The following is a 25,912-nucleotide window of genomic DNA, read 5'->3' on the forward strand; positions in this document are numbered from 1 at the left end:
TTGGTTTAAGCAATTTTATTAAAATTAAAAATAGTGCTTGGCAAACGTATAGGTGGATCTTTCATTGCAATAAATTAAATTACATATCTTGATATAATTACAAATTAAAATTCATTTTCCTAGGAGTCATAAATTTCCTAACTGTATCATCATCTAAAACCTTTCTTCGTTGTTGATGATCTGCAACCAACTTCTGTAAAATTCCAATGAGTTCTTTTTTCAAAAAACCAGTTAAAAGCTTTCCACTAGTGTAATCCTAGAACAAATTTACATAAAAGTATTTTAATTAATTTATTTTTTTCAATATTGGTTATAAGATAAAAAGAAAGTTTTGTAAATTACAAGTCTTTTAAAATACATTGTTTAGGTTATTTTTAAATTATTAAATATTACATATTATAAATTATTATATAATTTACTTACTAGATTATTTTTAAAATAAGAAGAAATTTAGATCTTTTAAAGCTTTTTAAAACTTTCTGCCCTGAGCAGACTGCTTCAGACCTTCTACGAAACATATTAACTACATTTTGCTGCTCATTGATTACAAAACAGACAAAGCATTTTAGGAAAAGTTCAACAAGACTTTAAGGTTTTTGACGCAAGATTTTAATAACAAGTCATTTAGTCGCATTAAAAATAGAATATATAAACACACATTACGTGTATGTAAGATGTATACATACATATAATAAAATAAAGAATTTGTGTGTGTCTGTATCCTGGAATACAAGTAAGCCGTAGGCTCTAAAAATATGATATTTAACTTAAAGTTAAATGTGTACAATTGTAATTGTAAAGTTAAATAAGTACAATTGTAAAGCACAATTTTTGATTTTTTAAAATTATTTTAAATTTAGAGGCATTAAAAAAAATGAAATTTTTGCATTGGCTAAGCAGAAGCCATTGTTTAAAAATAAACTATTAACTATTCAGTTTTTTTTCCAAAGATTTAAAGATAACATCAGTGATGTTGTCTAGCTTATAGCCTTAATAAAAAAAAAATTTAGTTTATTGCGCATTCTGTATTACTTAATCATTTTTCATTCATTCTGACAAGTTACCAGGTTATCTGAATGATCAACGTGATTGTGATAGCATAATCGGACTGTCACCAGATAAATATTTTTAACACTAATCATACCATAACAGGTCAAAAGACCCGTTTTTGCATGTTGTATTGTATTGTATTGAAAAGTGTTGGTATGCTTAGTGTTAAGGTTATCTGAAACCATGTGCTTATTTTGTTCATAGTTATGTTTTTAAAACATGTTTTTATGAAACTAAATAATTTAAAATCAATTGTAATTGAACTAAAAAAACATTTTTTAAACAGAAACACAAAATTAAGAGAGAAATGAAACTAATTCGTTCAGAAGAAACATAAAGAAAACACCCATATTATTATTGACTCCATTGATAATTAATTTTGGTAATATATTACCAATTGATTTGGTAATATGTTACTAATTGAAGTAAAATAATAAGTTATGTACAAAAAGGCAAAATTAAAAGAGAAATGGTACTTATTCATTATGGGATACCATAAAATATCACCATAATATTATTGACACTAACGATACGTAATCTTAGTAATAGGCACTGCTGGCATCACGGTAATTGGTGCAGTTTTAATAGGTACCAAACATACTCTTAAATAAGTACAACATATTTTATAGCAAATTTGGTGCCCATTACATCTGCACTAATCAAGTACATTTTTATGATAGATTTCTTACGGCTACTTGAAGATATATGTACAGGAGAAAGTAGATTGATTGTAGCAAATTTTAAACATATGATATGAGTGGCCTTGATCAGTTGCAGCCATATGCCAGATGATACTGAATACAGTTAGTCTTTATTTTGATAGGATGAGCTAATAAAATGTTTTGTAAAAAAGTAACTCATTTGAGTATTAAAAATATTTCATTTGATTTAAAACGGATTATTCCAACATTATTTTTAGTATTATGCTACTCATATAACAAAAATTGTTCAATTTAAATTGAACAAAAATTGCTATTACTGAGCTTTGATTTTCCTAATTTTTAAATAACTGTTTAAGTTATAAAAAATTTGTTACATCTTTGTCGGGAATCAATTTATATGCAAATTCCAAAAGTTTAAAGCTATAATTATATTTTTACAAAAAATATTGCAATTCAAAATGAATTCTTTTCTTTTTTTTTCACTTTTGAGAAACAAGTTAATTATAACGTTAGGTTACCTTTCTGATTTCTTCTAACTTGACATCATCTTCCAAAAAGAAACGTAAGTATTGATAAGATATATCAACATCACAATTTCCTCCCTTTTCCTGATGTTCTTGAGTTGTAGCACCACCACCAGAAAAAGCATATTTGTTTATCTAAAACAATATACTTCCATAGTTAATATTTAAAACAAACTTTCCTAACAGAGTTTATGCAAAAAACGTGTCAGAATTCATTCCTATAATTAATTTCATAGTTAATTTATTTGAAAAATATTTATTCTTAAGTATGTAAATTATCTAAATCAAATCAAACAAACTTTAAATATTTTACCTTTCATAAAATCAAAATCGTAAAATGAAAATTAGTACAACTTGAATAAAAGAAATTCTGACTGCCTAAATAATAATAGATCATAGAAGAAAATTTACACTAACCTCTAGTAATATATTGAGTGTAAATCAAAAAATTAATAAAAAAAAAAGCTTTTCTAAAAGTTGACCTTTGAGCATTAGAATTTAATACATGTATTAAATTTTCAAACTTTTTAATGAAAAATGTTTTTTCCTTCTTTTACAGAAATAAAGAAAAGGCAATTCTTTTCACATTTATGGATAAAAATTACAATTTAATTTTTATTACATAAGTTTGTACAAATAAAAACAATAAAATCTAATATTTTTTTAAGAGAATTCAACAAATTTGAATCTTGAGAAAATTTTTAAAAATATTGTTGAAAATTTTATAACAAAACATCAATTAAGAATTTAGTAAAAAAAGTTCTTCTATATGCACGGTGATGAATCTTAAATGATTTATAAAACACATAGCTAGAAAATTCACTACTTACTTTATTTTTAATTTGATTAGGAGTATCTGTCAGGAATATAGAGCTATTGGGATCGCTTGCACTCATTTTAGTCTGAGCACCTTGTAGTGCTGGAAAAAATTCGGAGTGCATAAGTGCAGGTTTTGGAAGTCCTAACCTAGGAGCAACGTCTCTTGTCATTCGAAAATAAGGGTCCTAGAGAAAGTTACAGTTTTAATTATTTTGTAAATTGATTATAATATGCAAATATAGTACATTTTGAAAAAAATAAATTTGGTTCAGAATTTTCAAAATAAAAATGAATTAAGGTGAATTTAAATGACTTAGAGACTTTTATCAAAATCTTCAAACCTTCTATTAACTTCATAACTGAAATTCAAACAGAGAAACCATGCACATTTCAAAGCTTGATTATTGAAATTAAATTGAAATTAATTATTAAAAATATATTGAAAAAAGCTTTTTTTTACAAAAAAAAAAAAACCCTGAGAAATAGGATGAAATTTAATTTTTTTTTCTATAACAGACATTTTATTTAAGCAATAGAATAACAAAAGCTTGTTTTCCCAAATTAAGTGTGGGAGAAAAAAGCAAACACACTGAATATCATTTGATATACAGAACAGATTATCACATACTAGGATTTAAATTTGAAGGTAATATTTTATAAATATAAAGAAGTTATAGGTCTGCAATTAGCAAATTAAATCAGGGCTGTTTAAAAGAGAGAAGCATTTTATCCTGAATAATTTTCCATTAATTTAGCAGTCCTCTAAGGTAGCCATCCAAGGATAGATATGTCCTCCGCTACCCAGACCACTTCCCTTAATGATGCTAACTTCACTTTTTCACCATAACTAATAAATGTGTTCGATAATTTTTTGGATAATTATGAAACTTGCTTATTCAAAGACAATTTCACGTAAAAAAGAATTTTTTCATAATTATTTCATTTATTATTGGTTGAAAAAAATTTGAATAGTAAGGCATACAAGTTTTTTTTAACCAATTTACAACAAGTTTTTAAACCAACAGAAAGTAAAATAAAAAAATTTAAAATTTGATGGGAATCAGTTTTCTAAAATAGTTCTTAAGAAATAAGATTTTAAAAATATGAAGTAAAATTAAGGGTCCAACGCTTTTGATTGCTTTTCTGCCTGAACTATTAAGATTATACTTTCCAGATGGCAACACCTGATATTTTAAGGGTCAAAAATCCAAATCTGTGCCTAATTTCATAACTTAAAATATCTTGTGCACTAAGTAATTAGAATATTTAAGGTTGGGCTTTTAAACCATTAAGATTGAGTCCTGGGATGTGAAAATCCAAACTCTAGGTCAAAAATTCATTGGAATGTTTAATTCATCACACAACTTGAATTGTAGTTTCTGTACTTTGAGACCAAAATAATTTCAAAAGATCAGTCGATAATAAATACACAGGAATAAATTAGAACAAATTTTTTTTTTTATACAATTGCTTTACTGCAAAATATTTATGAAAAAAATTGTATCAAAACTGGTATTTTGATATTCATTAAAATAATAAGAATGGTAGTAATAAAATTAATTTATTAACTATAAAAAATTCATACTTGATCAATTGCACATGGAATAAGACATGGAATATCTTTTTTTTCTCCAAATATCAGTGGAAATGATGAACTGAAAGAGGGAGCAGCTTGAACAGCAGGGAAAGCAATTTTACCAATGCAATCACTATCTCCAAATCCAAATATTCCTCTAACTTGATTAAAAGTCACACATCTTTGAACTCTAACAACATTCTGATAGAATTCTGGACATTGTCTAGAAATTAAAGAAGAGAAATTTCACCTCTTAATTGTCATAAATCTATAATCAAATCTTGGTATTAATGCTTAATTCCTTAAATTTCAAAATTAGGTCTTTAATTTTAAAGTAAAATAAGTTTTTTTACAGAAGAACTTTTGTCAGAAGTTTCAAGAATGTAAGAATTTTCACAGAAAAGTCGAATTCCATTTTATTAAAATACTGTTTTTTTTTGTTTTTTTTTACTATTAGAAAAAACAGCAACTTTATTGAGTTGCTCTGATTTCTTTTTTGTACTTTACTATTTTAATCTTTACTATTTAATTTAAATGTGTGAAATTTCAAAAAATAAAAATAAAATGATTTTTTTTAGAAGAGGACAGGAAATGAAAACATAAAGTTCATAAAACAGACAATTAGTTGTTACGTGATCTACTTGCATAATAACATCTGGTTGAACATCTTTTCGAAAAAATGGCTAGTTTTGATAACTAATAACATAACAAATCTAAAGCAATAGAGGGTAGAAAGCAATGGAGAGCAGTAAGGGCGAATTTGCACAAAATGCATTGTATAACAGATAACTGCTAAGTACAGGGTGAGTAGCCAAATCTTTCAACAAAAAATAAGCACCTTATTAAGTACTTTTAAGCTCTAAAAAATATTTTTCAGCACTATAATACATTAACAAAATGCAAAATAATTTTCAAAGACTTTACATGATTATGATAAAATAACCAGTTTCTGACAAAGAACTCTTTTCTTGATTATTTTAGCCATTATAAAAAGATGAAGAGGTTTTTAGATTCGATATCAGACGGTGGAAAATGACATCTGAAACTGAGAATATCTTGCAAAATGCAGCTGAGTTGCACATGAGAGTGCTAAAATCTCAACGAACTCAGCTCAGTAGAAGCACGTGCGGACTCCCAAGTATTTCATCAAACATATAAAATGATTTGCGCTTTCCAACATTACAGACCAACAACACGCCGAAATGGATTGTGAAAAAGTTTAATAGAACAATGCAGAAAGCACGCTTTTGCAAAATACGTGGAGAAAATCGTAAATAAGCACCTTTAAGCACTTTTTAAAAACGCTATGCACCATGAAGTAATATCTGCAAAAAGAAATTGATCACAACAAGAAGTTTTCCTGTAAGAATTCTGTTAACAAATATATATATATTTATTTATGATTATTTAATGTGTTCTATATACTTGCAGCTTATACGCAGTAAATAAAACTTATTAGTACATAGGTACATACATTTGTGTGCGTCTGTTTAAATACGAAGACAATCTGATGGCAATTAGTCTTCTTTGTCTGTTCTTTTTTTAAAAATCTTTTTTGCAATTGAACTAGACTTATTTTTTATTTCATTTATATACATATATAGTGCTGTGCACAGGCTACCTCCATAGATATACGTGCATATATACATAAATTTACACAAGAAAATTATTGAAAGCTAGTTTACCCCATAAATTGTAAATCTGAAAAAATAAATGTCTTCTCAACATCAAATCCACATGCTATGATATCCTTAGCATTCTCAAAGGCTAGCTTTTGAGCTTCTTCAATAGACAAATCTTTCCATAAAAACTTTTCATCATCTGTTAACTGAATAACTAAAGGTACATCAAATGTTTCTTGCAACCACCTTAAATTAAAATAAAGCTTGATTAATGGTATGAAAGTATGCGTGAATGTTAATTTTTTGGCACAAATCTTGTGGTATTATGTTTATACATAAAATATTAATAATACAATTTAGAGACTAAACACATTTTAGATGAAAAACAAATTAAATTTTTGAACCATTCCAATTGAATTTTAAAAAAAATAATAAATAAATAAAATAAAAAACTGTAAACGATGCAAAATATTAGTGAATTTTATTCTCAGCTCACACTTACATTTTCAAAAGTGTTGTGAGTTTAAGGAACGTTTTTATTTTTATTAATGAATAAATTGAAAAAATAAACTAATTGATCTTTAGATCTCTTAAAAATAAATTATTTTTTATCTGATGCAGAGAAAATCTTGTATATAATAAAAAAATCTATGCACAATTTTACTTATGATATACATCAAGACGATTCCAAGGCAATGTTAACCAGATAATTTTAATATATTTCATAATGAATTTTCTAAAATCTTATATTTTTCTTATACATTATTAGAAATAGTGTTTACACATATTTGTTAAGTACTAAAACTTCTTAATTTATGTTTTGAAAGACACATAGAAAAACGAAATTTGAAGAATTAAAATTAGATTACTTTATACTAAACCATGAGTTTTGTAATACTGATTTTTCTTTTCTTTAATTATATTCAGGCGAGTCAATTCCCTCGTTTCTTCAACACATTATGTTTAAAAAATTATAAACTTTTTTTCCTTTTATTTTTGCTTATTTTTTGTGAATCGTGTAAAAGGTGTGGTTTTAATGAACATTATTATTTTATTGACACTTTTCCTTGTACCGTAAGACAGATAACTTGTAATATAAACTGTGATTATTAATGCTTATTATGCTTAAGTTATATTTCAGAACTAAGAACAATTTTTTTTTGTTTCTCTTTTGATTTTTTATTAATTTTTCTTTTTTATCAGCAATTTAATTATGGCAGCATTTTTTAAAGAGCGTTTCTAACGAACATTATTTTTTTATGGTCATTTATTTCTAAAAATAACAAATAATTATGACATGGAAATTAGGATAGTTCTTGTTGGACTTTAATCTTCACTTTTGCTTGAAAATACAGTGATTGAAAACAGAAATGTTTATTTTTAAAACTTTCTTTCAAAAATTAAGATCAATTATTATTTTCTTTTTCTATTGCTTTTGTATATAATCTTTGATTTTCATAGGTGTTTTTATGATGGCACAGCATTTTTAAAAGAGCTTCTGGTAGAAATTACCTCTTTCATTGCTTCATAGATAATTTTATTTCCAGAAAATATAATTTTAGTTTTGTTTTAAAAATTAGGATATTTTTCCTATTTCTTATTTTTCACCATTACAACTTAAGGTTTTTATTTTTATTTTGAAATAGCTGTTAGTCAGTTATTTTTATCTTAAATACTTCTAATTATCTTAACATCTAATTATGTCAAGTTATATCTTAATATCTAGTTTTTTTCCTTTAACACATACCAATATAGCTAAGTTTTGATTATTTTTCAATAATGACGAAACTTATTTCTATGTAAAAAATAACATTTATTAACAATTTTTTTAAATGCTTCTATTCGACCCACAAATATTCTGTTTTTGGCCATTTTATTTACAATTAAGAATATTTAGCCAATTTCTTTAGTAAAATATTCAATACTCGGCAAAATCACTATTCCTTACATGCCTAATCCAGAGTTGCTATGCCGCAAGTTACGGCCATCTATATTAGAACAAGATTTTTTTTATGCATAACATTTAGTTCAATTAGGGAAAAAATACCCAGCTATAAACATATTCATTAATATTAAGGAGTATATTTATTTGAATTTGTAATAATTAAGAATTAAAAAGCATATAACTTACTTAGTAAATAAAAAAGGGATCAAGTGTCCTAAATGAAGTGCAGAAGAGGAAGGTCCACGGCCAGTATAAAGGAAAAATGATTTATTCTGTTCACGCCGTTTCAAAATTTCATTTACATCTCTATATTTAAAAGAAAGAACATTTAATTGATAAAAAGAATTTGAGAACTACAAATACAGTTATAGTTTTAATAATAATTAAATAATAAGAAATAAACTGAATTAATTATATGTAATGATAGTATCTATAGATTAACCTTCAAATTTGATAAGGTTACAGAAATATATTACTTGTTACACGCAATAATAGTATTGAAAATTATAAGTAAAATAACAAGAAAAGTACTGACGCGATAATAGATTGAAATGGAATAAACCAATTTTACTTGAAGGGCTAGAGAATTTAAAAATAAAAAAATTAAACTATAAGAAGTTAGACAACATGTTGGGAAATCAAAATTATTAAAAAATAAACTCTGAGTGTAAAAAGAAAACAAATTTTTAAGAATGTTAAAAGATTTTTTTATGCATAATAATAATATTTAATACAAAATAACAAGAATTATTTTTTGATTACCATGTTTTCTCCATATTTTTTTGTGTTAATAATAGTTCTGTGAAATGGATTAGTTTGTCTATCTTTTTTTTGCATCAAAATTCAAAATTGGGATAAATTTTCTTTCCAAGAAAAAAAAAATCTTTCTCACTTGTTTTTTACTTTTTCATTTATTACTCTATCAAATTTTAGGTTTTATGTGAGTGTGTTTTTAAACTGAGATAAAAAAAATATGCTATCAGATATTGTGGTAATCTGCAATATTAGCTTCCTTCAGCACTGTAGTTTTTGGTTCAAACAATATTGATTATATAACTTTTTAATATTAATTAAGAAAAGTTATGATAATTTTTATTAAATAGTTTTTGAGAGTCTCACATAATCATATGCCCATCTTGAATGATGTAACAATTCATAATATTTTGGTATTTTTCCCATTAAACTGTTGCAGGTGACAAGGTGGCCAATGCAGTCACCAAGCGCACACAATTCAGTATGTTCAAGCCCATGTAAACGCAGCAAATTCACATTGTTTTTCTTTCTCGATAAAATTTTATTTTATTTTATGACAGTTTTTTTTTAAAGATACAAAATAAATGAAAAAAAATAATGAAATAATCAAATTTACTTGCTCTCTTGAAATGGAAAAGTAATTTTATTCCCTAGCAAATTAACAACTTTCAATTTGAAAGTAACAGTTTATTTTTAAAATTAGAGAGACATGCTTCTAATTTGATTTGTTCATTTACGGCGCACTAGAGCTGCACAAAGGGCTATTGGCGACGGTCTGGGAAACATCCCTGAGGATGATCCGAAGATATGCCATAGCAATTTTGATCCTCAGCAGATGGGATGGCACCCCCGCTTCGGTATCCCGACGACCTGCACGCGAAGTCGAGCACTTTGCGGTAGAACAGTTTAACGAGGACCAATACCGCACACCCTCGGTCCCTATGCAGACTGATCTAAGTGGCCACCCACCCGCTTACTGACTGCAACCAGTGATGCTTGACATCGGTGATCTGCTGGGAACCGTTTCTTAATGTTCAGTCCACTGCAGGACGACATGTTTCTAACTAAAGAAATTAAAAATTTATTTATAGCAATTTATTAAGCAAGTTATTACTGGGTGTTTAATCAGAAATCATTGTTTCTTACTTGAGAAAGAAACAATTCTAATTAAAATATAATTGTATAAAAATACTTCTATTCAACAACAATGCTTTCTTTTTCCTTTTAAACTCAAAGAAATTTTTTAGACTAAAATTGCTTAATAAAAGTTAAGCATTAAACTTTTAACATTTAGATTAAAATCATTTTGTATAATTATTTAAAATGTATTGACTAAAAATGTTTTTGCTTATTCAATAAAAAGTTTCATAAAAGGGGGAAACACAAATAGTTATTGCATAAGTTTAAGGATAAAAAAAATTTATAGTTTCTATTTCCTTTTTTTCAGTGTAAATAATGTTTAAGAAGAAACAATAATTGGATTGGTATATATCTGCGAAACGGATAATTTGTCAATCTTTTTAGATGTCAAATTTCGAAATAGGAAAATCATTCCTTCTATATATATATATAAATTCCCCTTTGATTTTAACTTTCTCATTTATTTCTCTCCTCATTTTTTTGTCTTTTTTGTGTATTTTCTTTATTATTTTCTTTAATGAAACAAAAAATATGCTATCAAAAGATGAGGTAATCTGCAATACCTGCTTTTATACTGCAGAGTTTCTGGTTTGAACAAAATTAACTTTTGTAACTTTTCAATCATGAACATTAACAACTCAGAAAAGTTTCCATCATCAATAATTTATGAGATGAGATTCCTCTTTTCAAGATAGTTACATTTTTATGTAGCTAATCAATTAACAATATATCTGCTAACTAAGTTTTGAGAATATAAAAAATCAGTAAAAAGGGAAAAGTTTTAATGAAATTGCTTAAACTATCTCATCTAATAAATGCTTAAAAAAGATATACTGTATAACATACAGCCATACTTTTGAGCAGTTTCAAAAAATCCTTTACCTATGGGAAAAGAAAATTCCCCTTCGTAAAAAATGATGGACGGGCTTTTGTGTAACACGCTCGAATTCTTTAATCAGAGCTTCATCAATTTTCAAACAGCCAAAGCGGCCTAAATAAAAGAGTACATTTAATTTTTTTTTGTTTTAATATATTCAGAAATTAACATGATAAGGAAAAAAAATTATATAAAACTTACGGATTAATTTATCATAATCCACACCAGTAGCAGATGAACTAACTACATTCCATGGATCAACAAAATCTTCATTGTTTTGAGATTCTTCACCATTAGCATTTGTAACTTCTTTATCCACGTTGTTTTTTACCGGAGAAGTCATTTTACATCTATGAAAAAAGAAATTAAAAGGCTGAATTACTTTTTCATTAATTAGTTTTTTTTTTTAATATTCCCTGAAACGTAATGCGAATCCAATTATGAGTACTGATTAATTTTGACAGTTTGCTGCATCTGATGAAATTAACAAGAAATAGGAAAGAGAAAAAGTGATTATCAACAGAAAAGGGTTCACTCAAAAATTCAGTTTCGATAATGTAACACAGAAAGTTTAATATTTTGAACTTCTGTTGATAATTTATAATCGTCTTAACATTATTATTGAAGTTTTTGCGAACGAAAACTTAATGAAGGAATGACTGTTTTCCTATCGAGGAAGAGCACCAAGGAAACCGAAACAACTTTTTGATTTCATTTCACTTTAAAAACAATTTTATTTATTTCACATTTGGGGACAATAATATTTCATTTTGAATTTTTAAATCAAAGCATGCATATTTATTACTAATTACAGCCTAGTAATCCATTTTTGAGTAATTTTTCACTTTTTACTATTCTTCAATTATTTTCATAAATAGCTACGAGCTACACTATGTAGCGATTATTAATCGATATACTTGTTTTTAATCATTTGCTACTTGTATCAAAATGGAAACGAAACCTTTTATTGCGACTGTCTGCAATCAAAAAATGAGTGGTGGCTCAATGGCTTATTGTGTTATTGTTACCCGAAATTTAAAAGAAAAGTGATATATTAATTTTTCAATACACGATTTTAATAATCATCGTTTATTTTCCATGATAGTTTTTCTTTGTTTTGGTGTTACATGACCTTTTCGATGTAAATATTATGTATGTCACCGGCATAACCCATATTTCTATTCGTAGAAATCATGATTATTCTGATTATCTCCTCTCGTGGTTACTAGAAAAAATCATATTTCGATGAACTGATGGTTAAGGATTCTCCGATTGATGTTGTCCACCGCGGACTCTTTAATTCTAATATGGATACCAATTTAATGTTCGAAAATCTATTGGATCACAATGCCTCAAAACGAGTGGAACTTCTAATTGTCATGAGAAAACTTCTAAAGAGTGGAAATGGATACCTACCCTTTCATAATGCATCTTCTGAATCGATATTTAGTGTTCTTTTTCATGTGTTAGACGATACTCGATGGGAAGTTCGTTACCAATGTCTATTATTAATTTGCGGTATTATTCCACATATAAATGATGATCTTGACTCATGTATGTCACAGCTTTTACCCAAAATCATATCGAATCTTGGTCATGATAATGTTAATGTGCGACGCTCTTCTCTTCAATCACTGCACATTTATATGAAATACACAAACAATTTGCAAGATTTTCAGAAAGTATTTATCTATTATGGATTAGAAAATTCTGAATACATTATTAGAAAAGGTTGTATTATGAGCATCGGAATTTTGTTCTCGACTGGATTTGAAAATGAAAATTTATTTCCTCTAATAGAGTGCCTTTCCAGACATTTTGTTGATGGGGATGCCTCATTGTTTTATCCAATATTTTTAGCTATGCAAAAAATTCATGAACTGCATGGATCAGCGACTTTTGATAGATATCTTCAAAATTTAGATGAAGAAGCAGCCAATACTTACATAAGAGTCTTAAACAAGTTTTCACTAAATGGTTCTCGTTTAAGTAGTGGCTCGGGTAGTCATTCAAGTTTTTCCAACATAAATGGAGTTTGTGGAGCTGGAAATAAACTATTAAAATATGATTTTGGTATTTTTCAGCCTTACATTACTGAAAAAATTAAGAGTGATGATTGGAAAACAAGAGTCGAGGCTCTCGAGCACATGAAAATGATAATTCGCGAAGTGCCAGATTTTTCAGAAAAAATATCTGATATGGATGAGTATATGATGTTTTTATCAAAACTACTAGAAGATTCTAACTTCAAAATTGTCATTCAGACTTTAAGTGTATATGATTTATTGATTGACAAGTTTAAAAATCAAATACGACGATTTCTCAAAACATTTGTTACATCTGTGTTGAAAAGATTGGGAGATGCAAAACTTGTTGTTCGTGAGCATGCAATTAGAGTTATTCACAGATTAATGCATCATATCAAACCTACAGAAGTTCTTAGTCATTTGTTGCAAAATAAAGACAATCGCAATCCTCGTCTCAGAGAAGAAATTGTGAACAGAGTTACTGCTGCAGTCTTAACATTTCCCAGTTATAATTTTGAATTTCTTCCTCTTTGTGAGTCTGTTGCTCCACTTCTTACTGACACAAAAAGACGTGTCAGACTCGCTGCTTTAGAATGTTTTGCAGCATTTGCACAGGCTATGGGACCAGCACGCCTAGTTCCTTTAGTATCTGCTGTTGATTTTGTAGAGATTAATTCTGACTCTGAAGGACTCTTGACGGCTGTGCAAGCTCGTTTGGCCAGAAGAATTCTTCCAAGATGTACTGAAGATGGTGCTGTTTCATATGCTATAATTCTTCCAGCTTCTGCTGGTTCTCAAAGTAGAAATGTTTCCCCTTGGGGTCCTGATATTGAATGGATTATGGCAGCATCTAGCTCCTCCAGTTCTTCCACTCCTCCATCCAGAAGTAAAGATATTTGTGTAACAGACCTTGATCAGAATGGAGATTCATCCACTTGCAAAGTAGTTGATGTCAAAGAACCCAGAAATGAAGAATTGATTAATATTTTTAAGCGAGATAGCAACTGGGTTAAAAATACACCATATGATGCACCTTCTTCATCTACAGTTATTCAGGTTAATTATAGTTTTAAATTAATGGTTTTTTAGTCATTTAATCTCAAATTGATATGTGTAGTACTATTCTTATCAATAGTGATAGATAATAAGTTAAACAACTGAAATCTTAAAATTTATTTTAAACCTTAAACCTAAAATTTTTTTCTTGCTTGATCAGATTGATACTTAAAAGTTTCCTTTCAGAATACTTTTACTTTCAAAATGTATTAATCAAAATGTATTTCCAGCTAAAGCATTAACTGTTTTTGGAAATAGAGGATTATACTTACTTAGCTATTTATATGAAGTCATAGGGGCCAATTTCAAGGGTTTTTTTAGAGTAAAAAATATCCATGTTGTTGTCCTCTATGACTAAACATAAATTATGGGGTTACAGAGTTTATGTTCCTATCCAAAATTTATAAGGTGTGCAGTACAGCCATGATTCTGTGTTTGAATTGGCAAATTTAGTTTGTTAAATGAAAAGAATTATAACAAAATGAACTAATTAATAGTTAGAATCACTGTTTAGTTAAACATGAGGTGATAATATATGCTAATTATATATTCAGTTTATTAATTATGTTTATTCGTAGAATTTTTTAATTAAATTTATAAATCGATAATAATAAATATCTTTAAAGAATCAGCTTTGTAATTAAAATTAATACCATAATTTACAATATACATAAAGCAAATTATGAAATGTTGATTTATCAAATTGTTTTATGATAATGAATTCAAATATAAGAAAATAAGCTATTCAAATAGTAGATCTGTCACTTCTACTGGCTTGTCAAAAAGCATTGTCCTTGCTATATTAGCTGTTAAGCTCCATTGAAATTCTCTTGTAATGCAGTAGTATGTTCTTTTATTTGTTTTAAAATTACAATTAAATATTACAATTAATACCCAAACCAAAATATAAATTTTATAAATTTAATTCATTATATTTCATAAGTACATTGGTTGTTTTGCAGTTTTAAATGAATTTTGACTATTGTAGAAAAGATATTTTCTTCCTTTGGGTATTTCATAATTTACATTTACAAGTATAGCAGGACCCCAATTTTACGTTTTTCATCAGATTGGCATTAAAAACTGGATGAAGCGAGAAAACATAAAATCGGGGAAAAAATGTAAGCATGTTTTTCAAAAACTGTACTTACGAGATGACTTTTATAAAAAATTTGTAACCTTTACTTGTTATTAGATACAGTTTCTACAATATCCTTCTCAATTTTTTACTATTATTTGTAAATTTGCAAATAAATATTTTTTTTCAGAGTTGTTATGCTTTGGCACTCTTGATCAGTTGTGGATACATCCTCTGATAATTTTTACTCACAATCATTGTGTTTATCTCTATTATCAGGAGCAAGCATTAAATCAAATATTGAAGGAATTGAAAAATAATGGAATGTGTGTTGCAGTTGATTTATGCATCATTGACTACGGTGATGCAGTTTAGTTCTAAAGGGCCAATGTTCCCTGTTTGGATACCATTACCTTTTTTAAGCTAATGAAGTGTTTTTTTTAAAATTTGCTCAAAACCTTTTTGAAGCCGATGAAGTTTTTACCCAAAGAAGGAATCAGTATGTTCAATATGAATCAGTGGCATGCTTAACAGAGACTTTTTGAACCAAGATGCATTTATTTTTATGATTTTTACATTTTCAGTAAGAAATTATAAAAATAACTATAAATTAATAGCATATATATATATATATTACATTGCATACTATTTTAGTAATGATAATTGTAATTAATATTTGTTAAATAAAGCTTTTAGTTTGACTGTAATTTTAAAACTGTTTGAGTTCATTCTCTTCCACAATTATTTACTTGATAAATGAAGGTAAATTAAAATATTTAATGTAAAATTTTTACTGAATTTAACCCAAATGCTTTGTGTAAGAACATTCACACTGAATATTTTCCAATGCTAACAATTCTCCGTTCTTTTTTAGCATACTGAAAATGAACTGGTAAAACAGCAAAATGAAAGGCTTAAAATTGAAATAAAAGAGGACAAAGTAAAACCTATTGTTGCATCAAACAATGATAATTGTAAGATTCTACTTAACTTCATGTTTTTAATTTTGTTTAAAATGTGTTATGATATGTGTTATTAAAAAAGAAGATTTTTATCTGATTTTCTGCCTAGCTAATTCTTTACATCAAATGGAAGAAAAAAGAGCAAATGAAAAACATGCCTTTATTCATGAAACAGAAAGTTCTTGTGTTCTTTTCATTTTTATTTATTTTAACCTATAGTAAAATGTTGTAAGAAATTGATGTTAATTAGTTTAATTGATTAATGTTTGTTATGATGTTTGTTTCGATTAGTTTCCTTAAGTTTCGATTTTCTGGAATAATAAATTTTCCAGACTTGAAGAAGAGGTCTTGAGGACTCTTGATATAATACTTTCTACTGTGTATATAAACTTATATTTATGTAATTTTTTTAAAAAATAAATAGCTTTATTATTTAAACACCTATATTTATATATAACTCAGATGGAACTTTTTAAATAAAAGATCAGAAAATTAATTTCAGTCAAATGGATGAATTAATAACGTTGCATATTAACATTACTATAACATTTCGTCAAGTGATTATATCATTAAATAATTTTCATTTTCAATGCATTTGTTTATTTCACTATGAATTATCAATTAGTTTACTAACTTAACATTTCAAATTAACTGTAATTACTGCTTTCTTTTTTGTAATTAAACTTTTATTTTTAATCTATTATGATTGTTTTAATCTAAAATTTTGCTAATTATTATTTTTAATTTTAAATACTTGAAAAAACAGAGGAGGGGGGATTAGTTATCAGGTTGAAGTAAATTTCATGTGTATAGCATATTGACCAGTCTGTTGCTTTATAATTTGCAATCAGTCAATTGATACATTTTATTTTAGTTCCTCAAGCTTAGTTCCATTAAAATTTTTTTGAAACCTTCTCTTTCATTTTTTTAAAACTTCTTTGAAAATGTTTTACTCAAAGAAAAATACATTATAAATGAATTTGTTTTAATAACATGCATTCAAAATTTGATTTTGTATGTTTAAAAAAAATTATACAGTACAGAACCCGTTATCCGGAAATCAGAAAACCGGAAAACCAAAAAACCGAAACGAAGTTTTATAAATTTTCCCGCTATTTAAAAAAAAAAAATTTTTTTTTTTTTCCTCATAAGATATTAGGATTTTTCTTTCTTTTTTGAAAGATGTTTACCCTAGCATCATTTTGGAAATAATCATTAGTGTATTACTTCGTTTTTTCAAGATTATTTCCAAATATTTTTTTTTAGTTGGGTTTAACAATAAAAAAAAACGACTTTTTGTTGTGATTCAGAAAACCGGAAAAATCAGTTATCCGGAATAGCGATGGTCCCGATTGTTCCGGATAATCGGTTTCCTACTGTATTTATGCTGCTTGTTTTTTTTTTAATTCAATATTGTGTGCAGTTAATTTTAATGATTATATTCTAAAATAATTTTTATATTTTCATTAGTATCTCTTTCTGTAATTAATTTTTTAGAGTCTCATATAGTCATAATTTGAATTTTTATGTTTGAAAAACTTAATATTTATCCTGATTAGGTATTTAATTCAACTGAAATTATGTACAGTTATGAAATTGTGTGCAATTGACAATATAAAATTGTAATGATAATGCTCTAAAATGTTTCTTATATTTTCTTTCTACAGCTTCATTTTGTACTGGAGATTCCTCGACATCAGAAGTTAAATTAAATAAAGATAGCACCAAAATGAAGCCTATGATAGTGAACAGTAAAATTCCTGTCTTAGCTAGATTTTCTGGTAAATGAAAATTATATGTTTCATTTCTTTGTATAATACATTAAGAACAGCCTAAATTTTTGCATGCATATATATATGAGCCAGTCGAATGCTGCTTTTATGAGGATTTTAACAATTGTTGACTTGTAATTTTTACGGTAAAAATTTGCCATCCATTGTGATAAAAAGTATAGTGATAATCGTATATTTGTCTTCCTTGCAATAGTCGATTGTTATTTCCATTTACTGAATAGTAAAAAAAAAATTTTTTTTAATTCAGGGGGATGCTTGCTAATTCGATTTAAGGAGAAATCCTTATTCTGAATTCCTCTATTATGTACTATAATATATTCTGCTTAAATTCTAGAACAAATCAATAATACTTATACTGTTATAAATACATTTTCTGGTAAATGAAAATTATATGTTTCATTTCTTTGTATAATACATTAAGAACAGCCTAAATTTTTGCATACATATATATGAGCCAGTAGAATGCTGCTTTTATGAGGTTTTTAACAATTGTTGGTTTATTATTTTTACGGTAAAAATTTGCCATCCATTGTGATAAAAAGTATAGTGATAATCGTATATTTGTCTTCCTTGCAATAGTTGATTGTTATTTCCATTTACTAAATAGTAAAAAAAAAAAATTTTTATTGAGGGGGATGCTTGCTAATTCGATTTAAGGAGAAATCCTTATTCTGAATTCCTCCATTATATACTATAATATATTCTTCTTAAATTCTAGAGCAAATCAATAATACTTATACTGTTATAAATAAATTTTTTAATTTATTGTTTTATTTTTTAAATTATCAGGAAGAAAAACTTCTCAAGAAGAAGCACAACTTGGTAAAGCTTTGCCATTACGAGCATTATCTGCTCAGCGTCATAACACTCTTCCATCATTCAGTGTAAGACATTCTGCTGCTCTTAGAAGAGCATCAAATCAATATCCTCAAGATGTAAGCAATATGCCATATTTATATTTATCTTTCATCATTGTAATTATAATAATGTATATACACATATGCAAAAAGAACAATATGGCCAGGCAGGAGAATTGAACAGGTACGCTGAAGCAAAGCAAAAGTTTTTATTAAGTAATGGTTGTATAGATAGTGAGAAACCAAATAATCTAAAATCGAAGTGCTTCTCTCTCAAAAGCTAGGAAAAATCTTGCAAATTAGTCCTGATGAACTTTTACCTCACATGCAAAAAAGGATACCGTTAGTAATTATAATTAGTGCATTAAATAGGTTGAGGGAATTCTTCTCACAGTTGGGTTTAAGGGAAGACTTAAAATGTTAATTCTTTTATACTTAAGTCGAAAAATTGAATAAAATAGCAGGATGTTAATAATATTTAGCGTGAGAAAGCATTTAATTGTGAATAATAAACTAAGAAGTAGAATTCAGATATAGAAATAAAATAAAAAGATTGGTCAACGTTTTTTATGTTGCATATATAAATTAACTGTAATTTCATTTGTAGTATTAGTAGCACTTTTCAGCTTCAGATTGATGGGTATCAGCTTGTCTGGGAAGTAAAGGTTCGCAATGCTGGCCACATTTTTGCAATTATGCTGTTGGTCTCAAGATTGTGGAGCCGTAACCTCCATGGGCCCCCTATTGCTAGAATGCTTTACCTTTTTATGTGCACTTTATCTATGTTGCACTAGAGCTGCACAATAGACTATTGGCAACAGTTTGAGAAACATCTTTGAGGATGATTTGAAAACATGCCATTGCGATTTTTTTCCTCTGACGAGGAAATGGCTACCAATCAACTTTTATTTATGTATATCATTGTTTAGTATGATTGTATTAATTTGAAATGCTATGATATCCAGTTCACTGTTTTGTTTTAATTTTTACTCATTTATAAAAAGAGAAAGGGACCATTTTGTGTTACTTTTTTAACACTTTGTTACTGTTAAATTTGGAGTCTTGTTATTTTTTCAAGGAGTTTCTAATTATCTAATTACTTCTATTTTTCTTTTAAATAATAAAAGTTTCAGTACAAATGTTATTTCAAGTAAATTAAAACTGTAGCGATGATGGCAAGTCCACAACCAAACTATATCCAAACTCTCCAATTACAAAAATAAAGGTCAAGTTCATGTTTATTTTGATCTAGACACGTATTAATTATTTATCTTATTACAACAATGTTAAGTAACTAAGAATTTTAACATGTATATCTCAAAAGTAAAAAATTTTGTTAAATCTATAAGAAATTTAAATGTTAGAAACTCTTCAATTTTAAATTTTTAAATTAGTTTTCTTATCTTTTTTATTTTTAATTACATAGAAAAAAAATTTTTTTTTAGACTTTTGCTTTCATTATAATTTTGATTTGGTTCCTAAAACAATATTTAGATAAATATTATTTAAAATAATTTTAATAAAACTTTTTTTAATGTACTATTATAGTTTACTACATTAATTGTTAAAAATAATGTGTGCTATTGAGGAAGATTGGATAAAGAGGAGTAGAAAAACTAAAAATATTTTTTCATTATTGAATATAATTTACTTTTCAATTGTATCTTTGTGAAAAAAATGTTTTATGCTTCTAAGTGACGTAGTTTATTAACTTTATTTCAATGTAAGGAAAAAGTAAAATATGTTATTTGTATCAAAAGAATGTTTTATAACTGCATTTAGGGATATTCCACAAAAAAGCTGTTTTTACGCTATGTTTCTGAGTATATAAAGTTAAAATTAGTTAAACTAAAAGATTAGAAACTTTTTGCCAGACATGTTTAGTTAGACGTTTCTAGTACTTTGAACGATGATCCATGATTTTATAAGCTCTTATACCACAAATTAAAGTGTCAATGGACAAAATAGTGTTTCTAAATTATAATTTTTAAGTTTTTTTTATACATTATGAAGTTAAAAAAAGATCATATAGTTATGTTTTTATAGTATTGATATGTATTAACCATAACTGAAATTAATTTTATACTGGAAGTTCTTAATAGAATAAAATTCGTAGGAAATGCTCTATAAATTTTTTATATTTTATTGCATAAAATTTCGTTATGTGTGAAGCTCTAAACTTAAAAAAAATTAATTAATACTTGTTTTATTGAGAAAAAAATTCTGGCTTGTAATAATAATAATTTGTAATAAAAACTCGTAATAATTTTGCAATCAAAAATAATATATGAATTTATTCAAATGTATGTGAATTTAATATATCTTATAAGTTTAGAAATACTTCTATACTATTCTATTATAAACTTTTGACTTTTCCAATATATTCCCACTCTTGTAAGTTTAAATTTATTTATCTTGTTATCGCTTTTTTTTTCCTTTTGACCATTTAGTCTCTTCCCTCCTTTATTTAGTGTGACCTTTCTGTTACTTCCTTTTATTTCTTGCCTTACATTTTCAATAGAATAAATTTTTGTTATTAAAATAATTCCGAAAAGTATTCTGTTGGTGACCTTTTATTCTGGATACAACTAAAGATATGTGCTTGAAAAATGGACACAGTTCAAAATGTGTGCTTTCAAAAATGAACACAACTCTAAATGTATTTTTACAAAATTGGGCACAATAAAGAAAATGGACGCAGCCTATATGTTAGTTTAAAAGTACTAACTGTTACTCTATTAGGATTTTCTTTGATTCTTTTTTACACTTAGTTCTCCTCTACATTTACGATTTGTTTTTCTAAAGCTAAAAATATTGATTTATTAACTTCTACCTTATTCCCCAAAAATGTTTGATGTATATTATAGTAACATAAGCTTTACAAGCTTGTAATTTAGTTTTACTTTAGATGCAGTAAATATCCTACTTATGTCTTATTATAATTTCTAATTTGTCAAAAATTGTACTTAAGAAGGTTCGCTACAAATATTGATATTTTCAATAATGTTAAAAAAAAAGTGCAACTTTATTTTTAACAAAAATGTTAACTTCAAAATCTTAATTACATAATTATCTAAATATGCTAAAATTTTGCTTTTACTCATGTTGATATTATAGCCTCAGCACTATTGTCATTAACATTGTTAATTTTTTCATATCAGATATTTTTAGCAAAAGTTTGACCATTGCATTTAGGTAAAAGAATTTCTATTCTATAAAATTCAAGTTTACTGAAAGGCGATCTATCTTGTAAGTTTCAATCAAATTAAATTTTAGAAAAATCCACCTGTAGTATATTAGTTTACTTAAGAAAGTTAAACTATACACTTCAGTTATAACTTAAATTGAGGCAGCAGCTTATTCTTTATCACTGTTAATGATAATGTTTGATAATTTGTTACTAGAAAATTGTTTGATAATTTGTTACATTTAATGTTTCACCTACTGCAACCCTAGTTTTGTTTTTTGAAATGAACTTTATTAATAGATGTCTATTGCCAAAATTATCAGAAAATTGGTAACTAATACTTAGTAGTTTTTGAATCAAAATGTTAATACTTGCTTACTGCAGTAATTAATATGTGCAGGATAGTTGATGAAATTTTACATTCACCATATTCTTTTTTTTCATGTATTCAAGAACATAAGCAACTCATTCACTATTCAAATTTCATTTTTATACTTAAAGGTATATAGTTTGTTGTGATGCTTTATTATATTTGAATGTCTCATAAAAATTTATTTTTCTTTACAGAATGCTTTAGCGAATGCACATATAGAAAATAGTTTTGATGATCCAGTTTTGTAAGTCTTTTTTGTTATATTTTCCGAAAATGCTTTTACTTTATTCCCAGCTTACATTTCCATATAAGTTATAAATAGAAAATTTCCTCATCTAGAAATGTGTTTGAAATCATCTTGTGAAATGAAATTACTTAAATAGCTTGCTATATTTAATGCAGAAAATTTCTATAAACAGGAATTTTTCTAAAAATTTGATTGTTTTCAACATCTTATGTATATAAAAAAACATTTCTTCTGGATGGTGTTACATCAAGATCTGATGGTGTCAAATTTTTCCTGAGTAAATCATATATAGATTGCAACAGAGAAACATGATTTGACCTGTCTCAATTATCTCTGTTTTCCCAATATATTTGTTTCATCTACTGATTTCTTAATGATAAATAACAATTATGCCCATGTGCATAAAAAGTTCTTGTTCCCATCTGCTCCATCCATGCCTGTGCATAAAAAGTAAAGTTTTTACTTTAATTTTTCTTTGCCTTACAAAACTGGAAAACTAGTTTCCTTCAATTGTTTTTAAAAAAAGAACTAGTATTTTTAGAAAAAAAGTATATAAGGGAGAAATATTTTTCTGAATTTCCCTATTTGCTAAACTGCCTGAAGTTTAATTGATTCAATCTAAATTTATAAGCATTTTTAGAGTTGCAGTATTATCAAAGGAAACAATAATTGCTCCACTAGAATAAAAAATATTTACAATTATTAATTATGTTTGATATTCTCTTACATTTGTCTAAAAAATTGTGAGCCAAATAATAAAATAATTCATAAAAACAAAATTGCTTAAATTGTCTACATATTTTTTCATGAAACAAAACTGTATTACAAATCCATTAAACTGTTGATTTATATATTTTATGTGTATTTCAATGTTATTTGAATGTCCTGATAATCAAACTAGGGACCATTAATTTTTTCTTACACAGCAGTTGTTAAAAATTTATGTTTGGTAACAAAATACTGCTTTAATCCTACTTTCACGAGATTATGTCCAAGTATTTTACTTTGGTATTTATTTAAAAAATTTATTAAAAAATTTCTTCTTCAACAATTATGTCGTAAAATGTCCTATTGGTGAAAATAATAATTTTAACCTAGTAGAAACAAACATAAAACAAACAAAAATTAGAAATAAAGTAAGTTTATTAATTTTTTTTGTACTAGTTTTACTAAACTGTACAAGTCCTACATTCTATTGTTTATTTGTTGGTAAGTTAGTGGATAATTTTATTGTTGATACCAACAAAGAAGTAACTTTCAATAATCATGTTACAGCAACTATTGCAGAATAAAATATCTCTTTACCAACTCCATGCCTCAAAGTGATACATTCATTTGCTACACCTTTGCTTTCCTGCCAATTTCTGCTTTTATACTAACTTGTTATAAATAGTTTAAATATATCCTTATATATTGTTTTTTTTATCATATTCAAATCAAGTTTTATGAATATATCGTTCAGTGAGTACTCATTTATTTTCCCTATAACACTACATAGCACTGAATTGTTTTAATAACTGATCTGTTACTTTATCTTAATTATTTTATCTAATTTTGCAGTTACTTTAACAGATATTGATCAAAATCTTATTAAAATTTTTAATTTTGTTAATTTTAGAAATATTTTCTTTAATTAATAATCTTTTAAAGATACTGTTTATAATTATTGTTAAGTAATATGGCTGTGTTCTTTAAAAAAAACTCGTCAGTTTTATTTTATTTTTTTTAAATAATTTTTTTTGTTGTTCTTCATATCTTTCTGATTAACTTATTTTTTATAAAAAAAAAAGTGTTTTTTTAAAATTCATGTTTGTACGTAAGAAAAATTATTAACAACTTTCATAAGATTTTTTATTTTATTTTTAAAGATATCCAAATTTTGAAATTACTTTGAAGAAAACTTTATTGTAAATTTTTTTAAGTCTTTAGTTTATTATTCCATTCAGAGAAACAGGGTGAATCAGCTTTTGTGGCTCATAAAATGTTTAATTTAGCTTAATATAACTGATATGTTTAGAGAAACCAAGTTTTAATTTTGTTTACATATTGTAATGCATTATTCGTGTTGATCACAGCCTTATTCACGTGACTGATTTCTGAATAATTCTTTTATAACATCAAACTCGATAAATAAAAATTTTCTGGTCTTTTAATTATATTCCATAATTATGATTTAATGTTTTTTTTTATTATAATGTGAAATTTAAGGTTGGTAAAAAATAGAGCATCTACTTCTTATGCAGATGATATAGGTTTCAGTTCTGCATGAGAGAGTTCATAAACAGGTGAACAATATGGATTCGTCATAAAATTAATACCGAAACCTTCTACCTTTCATGAAAACTAGATGAGGGGATTGAAGAACCTAATTTGCATTGGGTTAAATTTATTAATAGGTATAAGAGGTGGAGCTGCTGTTTCCTTAACAGTTTTACGTTGTGGAGACTAAAAATGAGTTATCTAGTATCTTTATAGAAAACATAACGATTCTTAAATATTTCCCTTTAGCATAGTTTATTTAAGGCAACACACTTTTGTAACATTATGATTGATTGGCAATATCAATATAATCCAATATCTGTACTTCATTTTGAATAACTATAGTATTAATTTTTATTTTAATATTTAATGAACAATTATTAAATTATTTTTTAAATAGTTATCTCTTAGTTTTAAATAGCTTTTTGGAACATTCTTTTTTATTTTAAAAAATTTTAAAATTGCATTAGTTTGGGTACAAAGAGATGCATGCGTGAAAAAAATGTGTTTATAATGAAGCATAATAAGTAATTTATGGTAAACAAGGTGTGGACTGCAATAAATGAATTACAGAAGAAAAAAACATTTTCAATGTTCAAGGCTTTTCACGATGTGTGCTTTGAAAGTTCTGTCAGATTTTCATTTTTATCTTTAAAATTATAATATAATAACATTATTTGTAATTAAGTTTTTTCTTTATAAATTTATTATCTTTTAAAAACTATACTTAATTTTGAAAAAAAAAAAAAAAACTCAAAATTTTTTTACCAATATTTATTGATGTATTTATCATTGATTTAATATTTTATTGGTTCACTTTTAGACTTGTTATACTTCTAGACCCATTTTCTTCAACCATGTCAAATTAATATCGTTTTCCCCATACATTACAGAAATATTTCCCATACTAAAAATATCATTTAGTAAACAAAATAATATGATTGTGTTAAATATATAAAATAGATATCATATTGAACAGTAACAATTATTATAGATTTCCCTATACATTATGGAAACATTTCCCGCACTGAAAATGTCATTTTATAAACAAAATAATAAGATTGTGTTAAATATATTAAATAGATATCATATTGACCAGTAACGA

At 26.3% G+C, this 25,912-nt stretch overlaps 2 protein-coding genes across 2 annotated transcripts in view; one reads left to right on the forward strand and one right to left on the reverse strand.

The window, feature by feature from the left end:
* On the reverse strand, positions 1 to 11,680 carry LOC107453763 (Tryptophanyl-tRNA synthetase). Its single transcript, XM_016070703.3, has 8 exons — positions 11,170 to 11,680; positions 10,974 to 11,082; positions 8,385 to 8,504; positions 6,317 to 6,499; positions 4,641 to 4,854; positions 3,067 to 3,240; positions 2,231 to 2,371; positions 1 to 256 (listed from the first exon to the last, which is right to left on the reverse strand). Exons 1-8 carry the CDS (start codon positions 11,309 to 11,311, stop codon positions 98 to 100), a joined length of 1,242 nt encoding a protein of 413 aa, XP_015926189.1. The 5' UTR covers positions 11,312 to 11,680; the 3' UTR covers positions 1 to 97.
* A 146-nt stretch (positions 11,681 to 11,826) lies between these two features.
* LOC107453748 (TOG array regulator of axonemal microtubules protein 1) overlaps positions 11,827 to 25,912 on the forward strand; it is a 66,835-nt gene continuing 52,749 nt past the window's right edge. Inside the window, exons 1-5 of the mRNA XM_016070678.3 lie at positions 11,827 to 14,051; positions 16,004 to 16,103; positions 17,759 to 17,872; positions 18,674 to 18,819; positions 22,496 to 22,545. Coding sequence (XP_015926164.3) covers positions 12,222 to 14,051; positions 16,004 to 16,103; positions 17,759 to 17,872; positions 18,674 to 18,819; positions 22,496 to 22,545 — 2,240 coding nt within the window. The 5' untranslated portion in view covers positions 11,827 to 12,221. The remainder of the gene's footprint in view (positions 14,052 to 16,003; positions 16,104 to 17,758; positions 17,873 to 18,673; positions 18,820 to 22,495; positions 22,546 to 25,912) is intronic.

The sequence above is a fragment of the Parasteatoda tepidariorum genome, chromosome 1 (assembly GCF_043381705.1).
Source record: "Parasteatoda tepidariorum isolate YZ-2023 chromosome 1, CAS_Ptep_4.0, whole genome shotgun sequence".
Classification (NCBI taxonomy): domain Eukaryota; kingdom Metazoa; phylum Arthropoda; class Arachnida; order Araneae; family Theridiidae; genus Parasteatoda; species Parasteatoda tepidariorum.

Coding starts and splice junctions, on each gene's coding strand:
- LOC107453763 (XM_016070703.3), bottom strand. CDS start 11,311: ATGACTTCTCCGGTAAAAAACAACGTGGATAAAGAAGTTACAAATGCT. Junction 3,241..4,640: donor TTCCATGTGCAATTGATCAA/GTATGAATTTTT, acceptor AACTTTCTCTAG/GACCCTTATTTTCGAATGAC. Junction 2,372..3,066: donor CTAATCAAATTAAAAATAAA/GTAAGTAGTGAA, acceptor ATATTGTTTTAG/ATAAACAAATATGCTTTTTC.